General features: G+C 33.3%; 1 protein-coding gene across 1 annotated transcript in view; it reads right to left on the bottom strand.

The window, feature by feature from the left end:
- LOC149417291 (atrial natriuretic peptide receptor 2-like) overlaps positions 1 to 10,955 on the bottom strand; it is a 366,040-nt gene extending 355,085 nt beyond the window's left edge. Inside the window, exon 1 of the mRNA XM_089640191.1 lies at positions 10,487 to 10,955. Within this exon, the coding sequence (XP_089496317.1) occupies positions 10,487 to 10,634 (148 nt within the window). The 5' untranslated portion in view covers positions 10,635 to 10,955. The remainder of the gene's footprint in view (positions 1 to 10,486) is intronic.
- Between the last annotated feature and the right edge of the window lie 5,180 nt (positions 10,956 to 16,135).

The following is a 16,135-nucleotide window of genomic DNA, read 5'->3' as shown; positions in this document are numbered from 1 at the left end:
AAAATTTGTGCAGCACGCGTTCAATATTTCTTATTCGAATTTAATAGTATTCCGACCACACTATTTAATTGTATTTTAACAACCTGCGTACTAACGACAAATATACTTATTACTTCCTACGAATCAAAGTCTTGGATATTTCTGATTATAAATCCCAGTGTCTTAATGCCTTTGTTAGTTTTTTGTTGTATGTGATTTAAAAAAGTTGATTGTCAAACATAACTCCAAGATCCCTAATTTCGTTGACATCGTTTATTGAAATTCATTTATCCGAAAACGTCAAGTGTCTGCCTAATTTTCTATCAACTTACCCAGATATGTTAAATTTCATATTTCGCAATAAATATGATTTATTTTATTGAATTATAATATTAACTCAAAACGAAACGTGATATTATGCTTTCATTCTACCCAAGAACACACTCTTCTAATGCGGTAGAAACAAACATATTTCAGCAATAAAAGAACTTTATATTGTATTAAAATTGTATAACCCAAAGAAATGGAGGTGAAGTCCTTCAGAATGTGGTCTGTGCGGTGACAATACCTCCAGAATCGGCAAGCAATGTTTAATCCGTGAAAACACTTTGTAAAGGGTACTACTTTTACTAACTTTTTTTTATTTGTATTACTGACGTAATACGTAATATTTTTTAATGTTTTTCCTTCCTGTTTAAGCTGCATAATGGTTTGAAAGTAAAAAAGAGCCCCATATGCCTGATTTTTTTAAATAAAATCTTAAAAAATTGAGGCAGTTGATCTTACAAGAACACATATTTTTTAAACCATCGTAATATAAACCTCTTATTATTAAAACTTATTGAAACCTCAGATCTTTTCTTGGGAACAATACGCCCCTGTCGGAAAACTAAAGTCACAAATTAATCGCGCTTTTTAAGTTCCTCACAATTCTCGAGACTTCTGGTTGTAGGAACTCCACCTTCTGTTTTGTGAGTTATAAAATGTCATATTAAAGTCAGTGCCAATAAAAACCAATGTAAGAGCTTTTCTAATAAAATTTCTTGGCCATGAAAAAGCTTTAACCAAGGGCTTTTATAACGCAAGGAAGTAGAGGGCGATGTATTCAAATGTGAAATGTGAAAGTTATAGGTCATTTTCTAAAGCCGACGATAGATTTAAATACATCAAAACTTTACAAAAACGCGTGTTTGCTGTCGTTTAGTATTAATTAATTATTTGTGATCAACCAGATAAGATTTCATTTATAAGTGATAGAAACTTTATAATTTTTAAGTTCTTTTACAATATATATAAAAATTCAACTGATAATGAGAAAAAAAAACAAGAAAAATGTTATACAATTAAAAAAAGTTTTTTATTAAATTTATCAATTTGTAAATAGATACTTACCTGGTATCCTTTTTAAGGAAATTTTTTAGGATATATTTTAATAAAACACGTTTTAAGTAAGCATAAGGTTTTTTTAGTTTTCTAGCTAAAACACCACCACCACTGAAAAAACGTGAATAGAATAAATCATGTTTTGACGACTGACATTTATCATTAAAAAAAGAGTACTGCAAAATACATTACCATGTCTTTATGGAAATTAGATATTTGTTTATTCGGCATAACTTTGAAAATATTATAAAGCATTATACTAGTTGTGTACTACACTATTATCTAGGTTAGGATTTCTACTTTTTGAGTTTTTGAGGTTTGTTCCTTTGTTATTATTGGTTTTAAAAGCTATATTTAGACAGCATTTAAGGATGTTGGATCGATTAATTCGATACATGCAAATTTTTCTATATTTTTATTATTTGCCGGATATATTAAATTAATTTTATTTTTAAATTTCTTATTTTTTATAATTTTTTCAATGTTATTTATGTCATAGCCATTATTAACCCTCGACCCGTCGCGTGGGGTCTTTAAAAGTCCAGGTTTTACAGAAATGCTAATTATGTACATTTTAATTTTTACCATTGATTCCTTACTTTATGAAGCTTCCTAAATGGGACTATACTTGACGCTAGCGCCACCGAAATTCAGTCTGCGCATGTGCGTTGTGAGATACAGACGTGTGTTTCGGCGTGAGGCTGTGAGGGACCTCGCGCGACGAGTGACGTAAGTAAAATTGCACTCGTGCTTTGTTTTTATTTCTTGTTAAAATTTTGTTTTAGATTATTTTCTTATAACACGAGACAAAATCAACAAATTTTGAGATGGTTAGAAGAGGGAATTGTTGAAGAAGTTGGTGCTGAAGAGGATGAAGAAGAGAATGTGGATAACGCTGACGAAATTTGTGAGCACGACACAGAGTCAGAGTAAGAATGCAATGATGATCTTCCCCAAGATTCGTTTACTTCTTATACATTTGCTGCCTCGAGCGGAGTACCACAGGGATCTCACTTGGGCCCAATATTATTTTGTTTGTTTATCAATGATATTGTTAATATTTTTACTAATGTTAAAGTCCTGTTATTTGCCGACGATCTGAAGATATACAGAATAATCAAAGACGATGACGATCGCGCAATTTTGCAGTTGAACCTTAATAAACTATGTGCGTGGTGTTCTGTCAATGATTTGCAACTAAATTTAGGTAAATGCCAGATTATCAGTTTTTACAAAGGCAAAAATCCACTTAATTTTTCCTATTTTATGAATGGTGCTAATCTTCTTCGTGTATCACAGATTCGTGATCTTGGTGTTATATTCCACGAGAGTCTACAGTTTAACGAACACATCGATGAAATAACAAGCGATGCGATGAGAATACTAGGTTTTATTTTGAGAATGGGAGCAAATTTTAAAAGTATGTCAACATTAAAACATCTGTATTGCTCGTTAGTACGAAGCAAATTAGAATACAATTCCACCGTATGGTCACCGTACTACAAGGTCCATTCTCAATCATTAGAAAAGGTACAAAATAAATTCCTTCGGTACATTAATTTTAAAATGAAAATTCCAATCGAATTTATAAATTACAATAACTTGCTTGCTGAAACTAAACTTCTTAAATTATCTGATAGAAGAGTGTTAATTGATTTGCTATTTTTATTCAAAATTATTAAATCTTTAATTGACAGCCCTAATTTGTTGGAACTTATTTGCATTAATGTTCCTGCTAGGCAAACTCGCAGTAAAGATACTTTTAAATTTAACAAGAACCTCAACACTAATTATTCTATTTTTTCACCAATTCCTAGAATTCACAACCTTGCGAATAAATACTGTGAACTTATAGATATGTTTGGTTTTGACAATTTTGTGAGCTTTAAAAGGCAACTTATTTCGATTCTATCGGCTAATAATTAACTTTTATAGCTTTAATAATTTTATTACATCTTCTCCCATTCGAAACCTTTCAAGTAAATTATATCCATATTTGTTTGTTTTTTATTTGCTCTACTATACACTTATAATTGTATGCATATACCTACTAACTACTTTTTATACATAACACTATGTTCCATCTCAGATCGTATTATTTCTTATTCATGTCGATATTGCTAAATTCTATTAGTTTTTGCTTTTTACAGGTGCAACTCTTATTTTGTTATTTTTTTTTTTTTTTAAATCTCTGTTATAATGTTCTTTACCTCACGAGTAAGTTACACTCTAATTTATATTGGTTTATCGATTTGTTAAACTCACAATTAATACTGGGTTTAAACACACCCACTTACTTACTTTTTATGTTGAACTTTCTTTTACTTACTATTTCATGCTTGGGTATATTTTATATTGAATCCATCTTATTAGTGTTTTGCTAATTTGCACAAAATTTAATTATATGTGTTGCTTTCTTACAATTAACTCCATTTATCTTCTTATGTTCAATTATTGTAATCAATGTAAATGTATATTTTCATGTAAAAGCCCATTAGGGCGTAAATAAAAAAATAATAAATAAATAAAAGACGAGCTTCCAAAAATTATTAGTTTTTAGAATAAACCCAAAGGGGGCGTGATGTAGTGGACAAGCTTATTGGTACCTACTCTGTTGCGCGAGTTTGCCGACGATGGCCACTGCGTCTGTCATTTACTTTTTTGGATGTTGGTGCACTCAATGCACATATAATACTGGATACGGCTAATCATATAAACAATATGCAGCGAAAAATTTACTTGAAATCATTGGTATTTCCACTATGTGCACCTCAATTTCAATCACGAGCAACTATTTTGTCTTTGCCACGTGAATTCAAACATTTCATAAGACCGTTTGCACCTTCCCTTCAATATCAGCCACCTGATGATAATAATGAGGTCGTACCAATGAGAAAGCGCTGTATTCACTGTCCAGACGGCCGGCATAGTCCAGTGGTAACGCATTGGACTGCCATTCCGAAGGTCGCGGTTTCGAACCCGGCGTGCGCAAATAAATTTTATTTGATTAATTTGTGTTATTTCACAATTAATTAACTAAAATAATATATAGTATATTTGCGGCACGTTCCAGAGTGGAAGATACTACCAGTATCGCCCTGGTGTAAGACCACCATTCAGAATTGAAACGTTGCTCCAAATGGCTTTAGCCGTGTTTAGTGACTAGATCTGAATAGCCAGGTACTTCCCCACCTTCCTCTTTCCCTTCCCCACTTACCTTCAGCCTCACAACATCCCCCAATTGGGGATGCCATAGTCTCACTGGCTCCAGACGGGAGCAGTTGGGACTCTTGTGAGGTATTCACTATAAAAAAAAAAAAAAGATAAGCAGACAGAAAATTTAAATCTATTTGTCGCTTTTGTAAGGGCAACAATTGTCCGATTCATACCAAAACTATATGCACTGACTGCGTTCTAAGAGAAAACTAAGACTAATTCGATAAGGAAAAGTTTATATGTTTTTTTATTGTATTTTGTTGATTTTTTTTTGTTGAAATAGTAAGTATATATTGAACTGAAATAGTTATAAATAATATAGAAATTGTTAAGATTTGTTTAAAAAGTTTACTATTAAAGTAAGTACGATTCAAAATTATAAAAAATGTGCCTTCTTGATTTTTCGGCTTTCATATCAAAAATAAATATGTAATTTTTAATTATTTTTTTTTTCAATGCAGTCCCTATCACCTGACTATAATCAGTCAAAATAAAATATAAAATATATGCTATAAAAACAATTTTATCATATTTATTTCTGGGGTCCTTAGAGACCCCGCGCGACTCCTCGCGTTAGAAAAAAGGCGCGACGGGTGGAGGGTTGACCGCGATGGTTTGTATCGTTGCCTTTTCTTTCTCATAAGCTTTATTGCCCAAGCAAATGTTTATGAGTCTATGTACCATTGTAAGCTGATAATTTATGAGACCAAGAATGAGTTGAATTTGCATTTATTGTAGTGTAAAAGTTGGTTTTCTAAATATTTCAAAAGTATGTCTATTATTACTCTTTCAACTGCTAGATCTAAAAAAATACTTAATTGATAGTATACAGGGTATTAAGGGAAGTACTTGAATTTCTTTAACCAGCGATTACTGACATTATTTGGAGTAAATTAAAAAAAAATTACAATAATTTAATTTTTGTGACGTGTTGAGTAAAAATTTCAAATTTGCATTCACTCGAGTGAAAAAAATATGTATCATTAAAATTGAATAACTTCTGAAAACAAATCTTACCCCTTCTACGTTTACTTGAATGGGGGTTGGGTGATAATTCTACAACAAAGAAAATAATTCTCCTCAGAGACTGCTCGTCAAGTAATTAGTTAGAAAGCCTGGTTTATAAAATATTTTCGAGAGATAACACTAACTCTAAGTGCTCGAACTTTTTTAAGCGAATAAATCTTCGTGGTCTGCCCTTTGTCGGAACAACTCCATTGCCGGAAGCCGTGGATAAAGTTGACGCTTTTTTATGAGCTCTGGTAATTTTACTAGCACTTCTTTGATTAGTTTTAACTTTTTTTATCAAATTATTCGTCAAAGAAAATAAAACTACAAACAGGCAAATAGATTTGAACTCCTTGACCCTTTGCTAATAGGGTGACTGCTCTAAAGCAATTCTCAGGCATGTGGCCTCCATCGAAGCCAGTCAAGTTAGCTTATCAGAAGTTGGCTGTACTGTACAGGGCCCGCAGATACTTTAATTGTACTCAACTCTTGTGTACAAGTACCGGGGTATGTACACAACTCTTGTGTACTATGAGGATACGGTTGGTCCGTTTGATAGATTTCCCTATCCTAACAAACGGATTGCTTGATCTTTAGAGCTTAGGTGTCAGGTATTCTTGTTCTATCGGTATTACAATGGAAGATACTCCGAGAAACTAGCTATACTATGGTGTTTTACGTGTTCCGCTTGCTTTGCCATATTGGTTCAATTTCCGGCGACTTCGTCAATCAATCGCTCTGTACTTGTCGTGAACTGCTCGCTAGAGATCTTGTATAACCCTGGGCCATCCTGACGGCTAATCTATCGCTATCTTGTGAGATTTATATTTAGAAGCGGGAACTGAGGTTTCAACGGTCCAATTTGCTACATTGTGGGGTAAGAGGGGACTGCAAACAGTGTTCCAAAAGAATTTTTAATTTTTTTGATAATAACACAAAATACACTGAAACGTGCGATCTGTGTTGTGTAACTAAATTATAGTATAATTAATACCCTTCTTAATATTACATCAATGTAAATAGGTCTGACATTCAAGAAAGATAAGGTCAATATTACAAAGCAGCTTTCAAAAACCGCAGCACATAAAACGTTGCTTACTCTCTGGTCCTTTGATTGTTATTACGTTATTAGAGGTCAGTACAGGTTACTCAAGCTCATCAAAATATGATTAAAATAGAATCAAAGCGTATCCAATGCGGTCCAATTTCGTTGTATTGTTGTATCGTAAAATCTTGACTGAAATGCTACAAGTTTTGAAAATACGTAACTGACTATAAGTGATTGCTATACCTCTACGCCAAATCTAACCAGTGCAAAGGTGGAGATGATAAAACGCGACAAAGCTTTGAATCATTGGTATACACATATGTTTTCGAAAAATCTCGCCCACTGTACCAAATTTAAAGGTACGCTGAATTTTGATATAGAATTTTAATAATTAATACATCGTTTTCTTGCGACGTACTCGATTCTATAATTGATTCACTCAACACATTTTCTTTTGATGCTCCTCTGTCCACCAACGAGACAATCTTCCATTTTTATTATCTACCAGCCACTGCCACTGACCAGTTGATTTAGTGGTAAATAGCCCTTGGTGTCACATCGAAAGTAATAGAGTTTGGTGGGGGTGGCTGAGCATGGGTGGGAGTGAGTGATGAAAATTAGCTTTGTTACGAGACGGCCGCCAATTTTTCAGATTATTTCAGAATTGCCCCGCAGACTGTGTTGCAGAGTCTAGAAAGTTCCAAAAAGTTCATGAAGGTTCTTGAATGCTCTAGATGGTTCTCGAAGGAGAAAGTTAAAGAAGGTTCTATAAGGTTCCAAACTGAGTGGACAACGAAATCTCGTTGAATTAATTGGCTTTAAACCGCAGTAAGTAGTTTATATGTTTTAATGTTAATATTTTGAGGATTAATATTAATTAAATAAATATATATTACTTACAACCAATCCCTCGAGTGAATATAATAATAATACAAATTCTTGTTAGTTGAATTTCAATTCAATTTGCACCGGATTTATTTTAAAATTGGTTTGGGTTGACAGGCGTGGTTAGATCAACTGCAGGCGCAGGTTAGGTGTTAATACAACTTTCAGGCACAGTACAACAAGCTTTTGGTTGAGAGTTTGTGAAAATTAAATTAAATAACATTGTGCGAATGTATTTTCAGACAGCCATCATTTTTGACTTGGCAAGTAGATTTTATTCATCATAAAGAAGAAAACAAGACATGCGGTATTGAGCATGTTTCGTGATCCAAAAGACAGACCATTCTTTGCTAAAAAAAACTGTGTTTTATCATCATAATGAAGCAGACAGAGCGCATGCTTAGTGCGCTTGAACCAAAAGGTACTATGTCAGTGGCGACGTTGGTTCATATGAAACTTTCTAAAAGGCATTTGATATAAAAGAAATATTTTAACTTAACTGTGTGGATTGTACAAGGTAATATAATATTTAAAATATCTTCCATGCTAAGGCCTTCCCTGTATTTTGGAGGACATTTCAGATTTCTGGTGCATATTTTCTATTCAGTGTCAATCATGATGTTTTGTTACATATAATGTTTTACTGAAATCTAACCATTTATATTTGTTAGTATGCATGCTTCCGGGTAATATTTAAGGCAAAGGAATACATTAAATGTATAAACTAAGTTCTTAAGCGCCCTTGAGGTGATTTTCTCACGAAAACGGCGCTATGCAAATAATCCAAATATCATCATTATTCTTATAATAACAATTTTATGGATATATATTTAAAATAAACGGTATACTTTGCATGTATTTAATGGATGAAGTTCTCAGACACCAACATTTTAAGTAATAAACACAATAGTTTATGAAGTATCAACAGTTGGAAAAATGTATTGCAGCCAACGGAAAAAAATCAATGACATAAAGAAATTAGTCAAAAATTCGTTGCTGAATACATAATTTACGATAAAAAACAAACAAACCTAGCAATAAAACTAGCGTGTGCCTAGGTTGGTAGTCGAAAACCATTTAAATAAAAAAAATAACCTATATAAATAAATTTTAAAATAAAAAAAAGGTTTCTTGAATTTCAATACAAAACTCTGAATTTTAAAAACAAAAAGTCGTCTAAAACGTGGTGTTTGAAATTGCCTACACTTCAATGTTACAGTGGTACGAGTTGAGCGTGCAGTGGAGTTGGCGCACCTTGAATTGGGGACTACCTATGTTGTGTAGTAGGCGTTTCAACGTGGTATAGCATGCGGATCAAAGTAAATACCTTCGTTGTAAACAACTCATGTGAATGAGCCTATACTACCATGAAAGGTTGCGGTATGGTGCAATGGGTAAGGCACTTATTGAGTAGGGGGCTGACGGTTTTCTGAGCTAATAAGCCTAATACAACATGGCTAGCGGGGTATAGGTTGTACTTGCATTGTAATATAACTAATGTATAATATCCTTGAATTTTTTATTGCATTGGTCGCAGATAAGCGTGGCGCGACTTATAACAGAAAGGGGTTACTATCCACGCACGGTATGTACCTAGCATCATGTGTTTGAGATATCGTACGTGGGATAGACAAAATATATAATATATTATAATGCAATTCACTTATATGCTTGAATGTGTCCTCTAAGATGGTGTTGCAGTGGTTACAGATGAGCGTGTAGCCAGGATGGAATAAACTTAAAAGGTTTTAACAGTTCTGCACGGTATGTGTCTAGCATTGTATACCTTGGAGATCAAACGTAGGATAAACTAAATATGTAATAAAGTGTTATTCAACTCACTTATATGCTCGAATGTGTCCTTCAAGGTGGTTATGCAGCGTGGTTAGCGATGCAATAAAAATAGGCCAACAATTCTGAAGCGGATCATAGGACCATTTCTGTCTAGGAGATCATACACAGGATAGACGAAAGCCCTATGGTATAATGAAGCAAATACTGAAAGAAAAATTCAAGCACATAGCTTGAATCTTTCTTTCAGGATGGTGCTGCAGTGGTCGCAGTTAGGCGTGAAAAGGGACTAACAGCTCTTCACGGTATATATCTAACATAATATGCCTAGGAGATCATGCGTACGTAGGAAAGACGAAATACATAATTATTAAAAACATAATTCTATTCCCTTATCTCATTAATAAAAATATATTAACACGCAAAAACGAGATTCGTGACCTTGGGGTGATCTTCGAAGCAAATCTCTCTTTCAAATCCCACATGTATGACATTGTCTCCCGCGCCAACAAAATGCTTGGATTTGTTCTTCGTAATGCGAGATCATTTACTAATGGAATTGCAATACGGAGAACATATGAAGCGCTTGTCCGCAGTATCCTGGAATACAGCTCCATTATTTGGGCCCCTTCTGAACAAAACCATATCTTAGAAATAGAAAAAGTACAAAAAAGGTTTATGCGTTACCTGTATATGAGGGAATATACATACTATCCATTCCTGTATCCATCCTTGTTCTTAACAGGAATGCTCGATTTCAATACATTAGATGCCCGCAGAAAAATATTTTTAGGCAAACACTTTTTTAAGTTAATCTCTGGTACAATACATAATCCGCCTATGTTGAAAGAGGTTAACTTTTATGTCCCTAACAATTATACTCGAGGGAGATCCCATGCACTCTTATATGCTCCGAAAGCGAGGACTTCTGCCTATCAGAACGCGCCAATAAACAGAGCGACTCAACTGCTTAACGATTCTGTATTAGCCATCGACATTTTCAATGTCACCTACAGACAATTCAGTAACTATCTGATAACGCATGTGACAAAATAGTAAAACTGCCTGTGTAAACCTTTTAATTTGTAATCTTCTCCATGATATATTGGTGTATAACCGTTTCATGGAGAACATGAAAAAAAAAAATAATAAATAATATATTAAAATGCAACTCACGTATATGCTTGAATCTGTCCTCTAGGATGGTGTTGCAGTGGTCGCAGTTTAGCGTACAGTGGGGCCGGCGCACTTCGAGCAATGGACTGACTGCTCTGCGGGGAGAGGCATCTGCGCCCGCTCCCCCGCCGGGCAGGGCCAGGGACATGACGGGGCTGGCGGAGCAATTTTCAAAAATCACTGCTGACCCCGAAAGGTTAAGAACATATATTTAGCCTTAAAACTTTCAGCGAATTAATTTTTTATGGCTCCAGTTACCTGTAAGTTGGTTTGTTTGTTGAATATTATTTTTAAGCACATGTGATAAAACTGTGGTTTTACATCACAAATAAAAACAGTTTTTATCCGGCAATGTCAAAAGGACCACGAGGATTGAGTATCACACACATATATTATCTCTCTACTCCAGGAGAAAAATATTACGAGGTTCGCGACTATTATTTTATCGTACAAGTTATCTTCAGTTTAATTATTATTTAATCCAAATGACCCTGAAAAACAAAAACAAAAACAGTTAATATATGCATTGTGGTACAGTTAATTATGATGTCGGCAGGTACATATTAATAGCAAATTGTCATTTTTAACTTTATTTATTTTTCTATATATTTATACATACTTTAAAAAAATTAATAAAGTATGCGGCAGCTGTTCAAAGAGATTATAAAATATAAAGAAGATTTAATAATTCATTTTTCAACATGTTTCTTTAATATAATGTTTTGGTTAAGAACAGTCACTTGGCAGTTTGAAATGTTAATGAAATAAACGTTCATCTTTATCCAACGTTTCGGACGTCATGACAGTGTCCATCATCAGGGCAGATCTAAATGTGGGGTGAAAAGGGAGGTAGCGCAACACGGCATAATACCCCACACCAGTAAAATAATATCTTTGTTTTACACAACGATTTTCTTTAATGTATTACGACCGACCGATTTCGCTTAACCCGACCATCATTGGGGTACAAATTAAACTAATTTTCTTTTTATTCGATACTCTTCGGAGAAGTTAGGTCAACATTTTTATCAAGCAATACGCCTTCTTTCGTACAACCTTTATAAGTTGTGTTAATATTAAAAACATATTTTATCATGAAAGAGGAACGGAAATTTTTTTTTTTTTTCACGGCAACGACATTAGGAGCCGACAAACGTAAGATTTTCTGACCGATGGGAGGCTTACACTAAGTATTATTAGACTCCAATTCCGGACTGTACTACTCAGCAATTCTAACGTAAGACGAAAAATAAAAACAAAAGTTGAGTTCCATCACCACTGTGTTGTATTCCGTCGTAACAATAATGCTGCTGGGCTGAGACATCGTAATACAAAGATTAAGCTATAACCTCGCCAGTTCCTGCCATAACAAACGTAGTAAGCAATTACATTAAGGTTTTAATATAAAATCATCGACCATGTTTGGTCTTGCTATAATAAATAACAATATTTGGATGATTATCTGTACAAATGTATGATACATTTCTACAATTATCCATCTTATTACTAACTATAGACTGGTCAAACTATTATCAATTTATGGATGGCAGATTGCATCCAACGGTTTGTCGATCACCAATGTAAAGCCATATGTACAATGCATTTGATTGATGAACGTGATGCTAGAATGAACTATACTTACCTGTTAAGTCACTTGAGATTAACACCGTTTATTGTTTATTAGAGATATCTAGATATGGTTTGAACGCAAAGGACGTAATTGGACTTTCGGGTATTTATTTTAATAATATGTATTTATGTTCTGTAACCGGCAAAATATGGGTTGAGCGGGTTTAGGAAAAGAAAAATAAACTTTTTGCTGGGCGGTATTACAGTACGAGGTTTTGATCAGAATTCATCTTCCTAAATGTGATTCATCCCTTGGTATAGTACAGATTTCTAATAATATAAATCCAATTAGAACAATTTGATGAGGAGGGCAATCGCAGATGTTGGTGTTTAAACATTCGTGTATTTTTATGGTGTTTGTGTTGTTTTTTGTCTGTCCCGTGCTATTTATACTGTATGTTATGAACTTTGTTTTAGATATGTTTAGTGTAAGTATGTTTGAGTCTAGCCATGTTTCAACTTGCGAGATTTCCAAATTCGCTATGTTATATACATTATTCCAATCCTTACATTTTAAAAGAGTAAAACCTTAGAGTAAAACTAAGTCGTCAGCATAACTAACTATTTTACCGTCTATTTTCATGCTGCAAAGTTCATTTATGTAAATAGTATAAAGAACGGGCCCTAGTATGCTTCCTTGTGGAACTCTTTATGTAATCGGCAGTGATTTACTAGTATGGTTGTTAATTTTGACTTGTTGTGTTCTGTTACTCATATAACTAGTTCCTCGCCTTTGATACCCATGTTTTATAATCTTTTAAAAAGTGATTTGTGGCAGATTGAGTAAAAGGTTTTAGCTAAATCTAGATATATCGCTTTTAAAAGTAATTACCATAAATTTTAGATTTCTAAAATTCTTCTTAAATTATCAAAAATCAGCCATATTCTAACGTATAACAGATAAAACATATGTATTTACGAGTATATACAAATTGTTTATTACGAGTAGGTAGTAAATAATCAGTACACACTACTTATTCTTTTTGAGTTAGAAGATGTTAATTGGTCGGCCTCATGTGCAGAGTTTAAGTTTTTTTTGGCCCTCTTGACAAGAGGCCCGTTGATGGTGAAGTTTCCCTGCATTCATGAAAATTTGCAGCTGTCCTGAATGAACTAATTCTTTTTCTCTCTTTCTCTCACTTCTGAAACAATGTTTAATACTTTAAGAGGTGTTTATAATATTTTGTCTATTAAACTTTGTTCTTGAATACATTTTTTCATTTATCAAAAGATTTAAATTCATCTCATCTTTAATAGAAAACAGTTTTAGCAAGTCCCACGTATCCTGAGATTCATATGATTCCTGATCTCTTTATGTTACACGTAAGAAAGGCGAGTGACAGTCAATTATCGCGACATTTGGCACGCTACCTACATGTAGAAACATTGCGTTACAATATTTTTTAATAAATTATTTTACTTCAGAACGGTACTAGATATTATTTTTTATATGATTTTAAAAAGATCAATCTGCTTGATTAGGTATGCCACAGATAAAAAAAAATTAAAGCAAAGTTAAGATCTCAGCCGTTAGTAAGAAGTAACTTGAATATGATTTAAAAATTTGGCCTCAATACTGTGAAGTTCATGTGCAAAACAAATTTTCATAGTTCATTGATTTTATATTATCCCATAACCAATAAATACTGACTCTCAATGAATAATTAACTCAGTAATTGTATTTTAATGTAATTACTAACTTGACTTATCAAACTTGCCTTGTAGAAGCGCCAGCAGTAATTGATCGCAAATTAATAAATAGCCTACTATCTGGAAGCATCTGATTGAGCAGACTCCCAGTTTAATTTCACATTAATCGTAGTGAGGGAGTTACAATTTTTTTCATAAATATAAACATATGTTCCCTAATTGACCCACTCAACCTATAACTCAATTACGTGTCCCGTTCTGAAAGTGTTGGAACACATACCTGAGTGACCTTGCGTCAATTGTACCGGTCAGTCTATAACGGAAACTTGTAAAGTAATATATCCAAATAATATAACCAGTGATCCCTCAGTGCCATCTTATCGATCCTCAACGATATACTCAGTGATCCTTAAGTGCCATCATTTCCATCCTCAACAATATACTCAGTGATCCCTCAGTGCCATCATATCGATGCTCAACAATATACCCAGTGATCCCTCAGTGCCATCATATCGATGCTCAACAATATACCCAGTGATCCCTCAGTGCCATCATATCGATCCTCAACAATATACCCAGTGATTCCTAAGTACCATCATTTCCATCCTCAACAATATACCCAGTGATTCCTCAGTGCCATCATATCGTTTCTAATAATAAACCCTGTGATCCCTCTGTGCCATCATATCGATCCTCAAAAATATACCCAGTGATCCCTCAGTACCATCATATCGATCCTCAACAAAACTTTTGCCGAAATATACCCAGTAATCAATCAAAGTCATCTTATCGATCTTCTGCAAAATTATCTTAAACTTAATTGGATACCTGTTTTGAAATGATTGGCAAAGCGGTTTCCTCTTCATTTATTCTATAGCTGAATACAACAATTTCTAAATTCTGATTATTTATATGTAAATTTTCCATTCAAGTGATTGGTGTCATACATATACATTTACCATATTATTTAATTAATACCATTCCACAAAATATTAATACGGAAACATATGAAACTACTTACTGCGGTTTAAAGCCAATGAATCAATGAGATGTTATATTCATTAACTTGCTTCGTTATTAAAAAACTTTTTAAAAGAATTTTTGTTTGTATTTTGAGTATAAGTAAAAATGATCTAAAACAAATGCAGTTTTCGCGTTGATCTAAAAAAATCCGTATTAAAAAACAGTTTAAATTTCATCATGAGAAATAGCTAATCATTGGAGAATTTCTGCAGCTTCTTCATACAACTTTTACTTTTAGTTACAATACATCTGTAGGCAACATGTGCATTTTGCCATTTTTCGGTATATTTCAATATACCACATTAAAACGTACCGAAAAAAGTATGCGTGCCACCCTTCTTTATGAAAAAAGATATTAAGTATGTATATAGTTTAAGAAAAATTGGGTTACCCTTAGCCATTAGTGTTGGTTGGAACTAATTACTACCAGGCATTTACTCTACCCTTTATGCACTTAACTTGCGTATAACGAGCTGTTAAATAAATTAACTTTAGGTCCAAAAGCTTGGCGAAAAGGAAAACAAAACAGCAAAAAAATCTCTGACGAGGAACAGAAAAAGATTTTTGCTTTCAGCAAAACGAAGAAGCGCTTTTTTTAGATTCTTTTCAAAATGAATCAGTATGTACCTAAATTTTAAAAAAATAGTGCAATGTCACAAATAAAGGTTGATGGGTCTGAACCTTAAAGTAAAAGTGAATAAATTAAGGTAAATTAGTTAATTAATGTGGAGACCTTTCACTTTTTCTTCGATAGAAGTTTAGTACTACCAGACAAATTTGATAGCCTACATTAACGCAATTATCATATAAATAAAACATTAGTACATAAATAAGCTCTGATCAAACAAGATATATAAAAATAAAAGCAACAAGGCTCCCTTTTGCGAGAAAGAGAAAGTTGGCGCCTTTTCATTAAATTCAAAGAGAGAGTGACTTTTTCTTTAGGAAACTATCTTTAATAAAATAAATCCGGAGAAGGAAGATTCAAAGTAGCAGAAAAAATGGAACCATAAAAGCGGACCCTTTGGAGTTTAAGTATAAAATGGGAAAAGTTTCTTTGCACAATTGTACTTGGTGGGTAGCGAAGAATTCTCGAGGGTGGAATATTTCACTATCTGGAGATTTTAGGGGTTGATAAATATTATTGAATATTGAAAATATCAAAGAGTTTCATAGAAATGAATTAGAATTAAATTAATAATTCTACTGAGAATAAAACTCGAATTCGATTTTCAAAATATTTGAAAAAAAAAAATCTTTAAAGCAATTTTTTATCTCCATCCTGGGACTGGACCTATTTGATCAGATATAGAGTAGTGAGTCATAATTTAGAGTAGTTGTAATATT

The sequence above is a fragment of the Hesperophylax consimilis genome, chromosome 15, assembly GCF_061612785.1.
Source record: "Hesperophylax consimilis isolate HC1 chromosome 15, BYU_Hcon_1.0, whole genome shotgun sequence".
Taxonomy (NCBI): Eukaryota; Metazoa; Arthropoda; class Insecta; order Trichoptera; family Limnephilidae; genus Hesperophylax; species Hesperophylax consimilis.
The sequence above is the reverse complement of the archived record's forward strand: the minus strand, read 5'-3'. Positions and strand labels throughout refer to the sequence as shown.